The 2500-nt window shown below is 51.2% G+C and overlaps 1 protein-coding gene across 1 annotated transcript in view; it reads left to right on the forward strand.

Moving 5' to 3' along the window:
* Nucleotides 1-653: 653 nt before the first annotated feature.
* pias4a (protein inhibitor of activated STAT, 4a) overlaps nt 654-2500 on the forward strand; it is a gene marked incomplete at its 5' end in the record, with an annotated part of 39749 nt that continues 37902 nt past the window's right edge. Inside the window, 2 exons of the mRNA XM_084459085.1 lie at nt 654-761; nt 1350-1430. Coding sequence (XP_084315211.1) covers nt 654-761; nt 1350-1430 — 189 coding nt within the window. The remainder of the gene's footprint in view (nt 762-1349; nt 1431-2500) is intronic.

The following is a 2500-nucleotide window of genomic DNA, read 5'->3' on the forward strand; positions in this document are numbered from 1 at the left end:
CAGTGCCTGAGCATTCTTGAGTGTTGTGGAGGTGTGTGTGTGTGTGTGTGTGTGTGTGTGTGTGTGTGTGTGTGTGTGTGTGTGTGTGTGTGTGTGTGTGTGTGTGTGTGTGTGTGTGTGTGTATGTATGTATGTATGTATATATGTATGTATGCGTATTACTCAATAGCAGACTGATGGGCTGGTCCTCAAGTGGGCCGATGTGGGCCGATGTGGGCCGATGTGGGCTGGTGTGGGCCGGCCTGGTTGCTGTGAGTGAGATATTCAGAGGGGATATTCCCGGCGCTAACTGACCCGGACTGCTGTAAATGCCCCCCCCCCTCCCCCCCTCAACAAATCGCACGCCCCCCTTCCCCCGCCCCCCCCCCTCAACAACTTGCCGGCTGGTCAGTGGGCTGACTGGAGCTACTTTGCCCGACCTGAATTAATTCCCCAGTCCACCCCTGGTATTACTATACATATCTATACAGTCTGGATGTATGTATGTAGGCTACATATTTTATATTTAACACATGCTGTATGTATGTATGGATTTATATATTCCTTGTTCTTTGTATTTAATTTATTTAGTGTATTATGCATTTCCAGCCTTTTGCTGTAATGTTTCTACTGCTGAAACACCAAATTTCCTCCTACAGGATTCATTCAAGCGTATGCCGGTACTTCGTCGAGTGCCCCAAAAGTTCGAGGTACCCCACCAGTTCGAGGTACCCCACCAGTTCGAGGTACCCCACCAGTTCGAGGTACCCCACCAGTTCGAGGTACCCCACCACCTAGACGCGCAATGAGAGCGATGCAAAACGTCTACTATGAGACAGTGGGGAGAGTGTGCATTGCAGCGAGGTGTTCATTACATCGAGTCCACACTCCTAAATCAGAAGTCATGGTTGTACGAATATCATTTTGACATCATTTACCAAAATATGTAATTATTTTCAACATATTAATATATTAAACTTATTAAAGTCCATATCTATCTATCTATCTATCTATCTATCTATCTATCTATCTATCTATCTATCTATCTATCTATCTATCTATCTATCTGTCTGTCTGTCTGTCTGTCTGTCTGTCTGTCTGTCCGTCCGCCCGTGTGTGTGTGTGTGTGTGTGTGTGTGTGTGTGTGTGTATTGGCTCCCACAGCCCCAGTTTGCTGGCTGGCAGATCCTGGTGTCTCTGGCAGCTACCAGACCAGCCTCATTCTCCTTGCTGCAGTTCTCTCCCTCCCATACAGACAGATGCCCGTTGGTCACACGCTCGCTCTATTGATGGACCCAGTGGGGGCAGCAGGTCCTGGGGTCTAGTGGGTCTAGACCCACGGGTCCCTAGCGTTCTTGCCTGTCCCTCAGTTCTTGGATGGATGGTTTGCGTCGGCCAGTGAGCTGAAGGACTTGACGTCTCTGCGTGGTCACGGTCTGGAGGATGGGGAAGTAGGGGGGTGGGGAAGTAGGGGGGTGGGGTAGTAGGGGGCGGAGTCGTTAGATGTTGGTTACCACCCCGGCCTGCAACACGCAACAAAGCCTGTTCGCTTTGAGAAACAGACAGTGAAATACACGCTTTATTCTTTTGTTTTTGGACAATGAAATACAGTCTATTCATTTTCCATTCATTTTCAGCATGACCAGTTTGATCATGGCCATAGCGATTCACTTCTCTATTCGACCGAAGGATGGACGATATAAAACCAGGCCTGGCTGTGGGGGGGGGGATGGTGGAACATCTCTATGAGGCCTGGAGCACATAGGGGAACCGGATGGTAGAACATCTCTACAAGGCCTGGAGCACGTAGGGAACCGGATGGTGGAACATCTCTACGAAGCCTGGAGCACATAGGGGAACCGGATGGTGGAACATCTTTACAAAGCCTGGAGCACATAGTGGAACCAGATGGTGGAACATCTCTACGAGGCCTGTAGGGGAACCGGATGGTGGAACATCTCTACGAGGCCTGGAGCACGTAGGGGAACCGGATGGTGGAACATCTCTACGAGGCCTGGAGCACGTAGGGGACCAGATGGTGGAACATCTCTACGAGGCCTGTAGGGGAACCGGATGGTGGAACATCTCTACGAGGCCTGGAGCCCATAGTGGAACCGGATAGTGGAACATCTCTACGAGGCCTGGAGCACATAGTGGAACCGGATGGTGGAACATCTCTACGAGGCCTGGAGCACATAGTGGAACCGGATGGTGGAACATCTCTACGAGGCCTGTAGGGGAACCGGATGGTGGAACATCTCTACGAGGCCTGGAGCACATAGGGAACCAAATGGTGGAACATCTCTACGAGGCCTGTAGGGGAACCGGATGGTGGAACATCTCTACGAGGCCTGGAGCACGTAGGGGAACCAGATGGTGGAACATCTCTACGAGGCCTGTAGGGGAACCGGATGGTGGAACATCTCTACGAGGCCTGGAGCACGTAGGGGACCAGATGGTGGAACATCTCTACGAGGCCTGGAGCACGTAGGGAACCAGATGGTGGAACACTGAGGAGTAG

This window comes from Borostomias antarcticus, assembly GCF_949987555.1.
Source record: "Borostomias antarcticus genome assembly, chromosome: 26".
In the NCBI taxonomy this organism is placed as follows: domain Eukaryota; kingdom Metazoa; phylum Chordata; class Actinopteri; order Stomiiformes; family Stomiidae; genus Borostomias; species Borostomias antarcticus.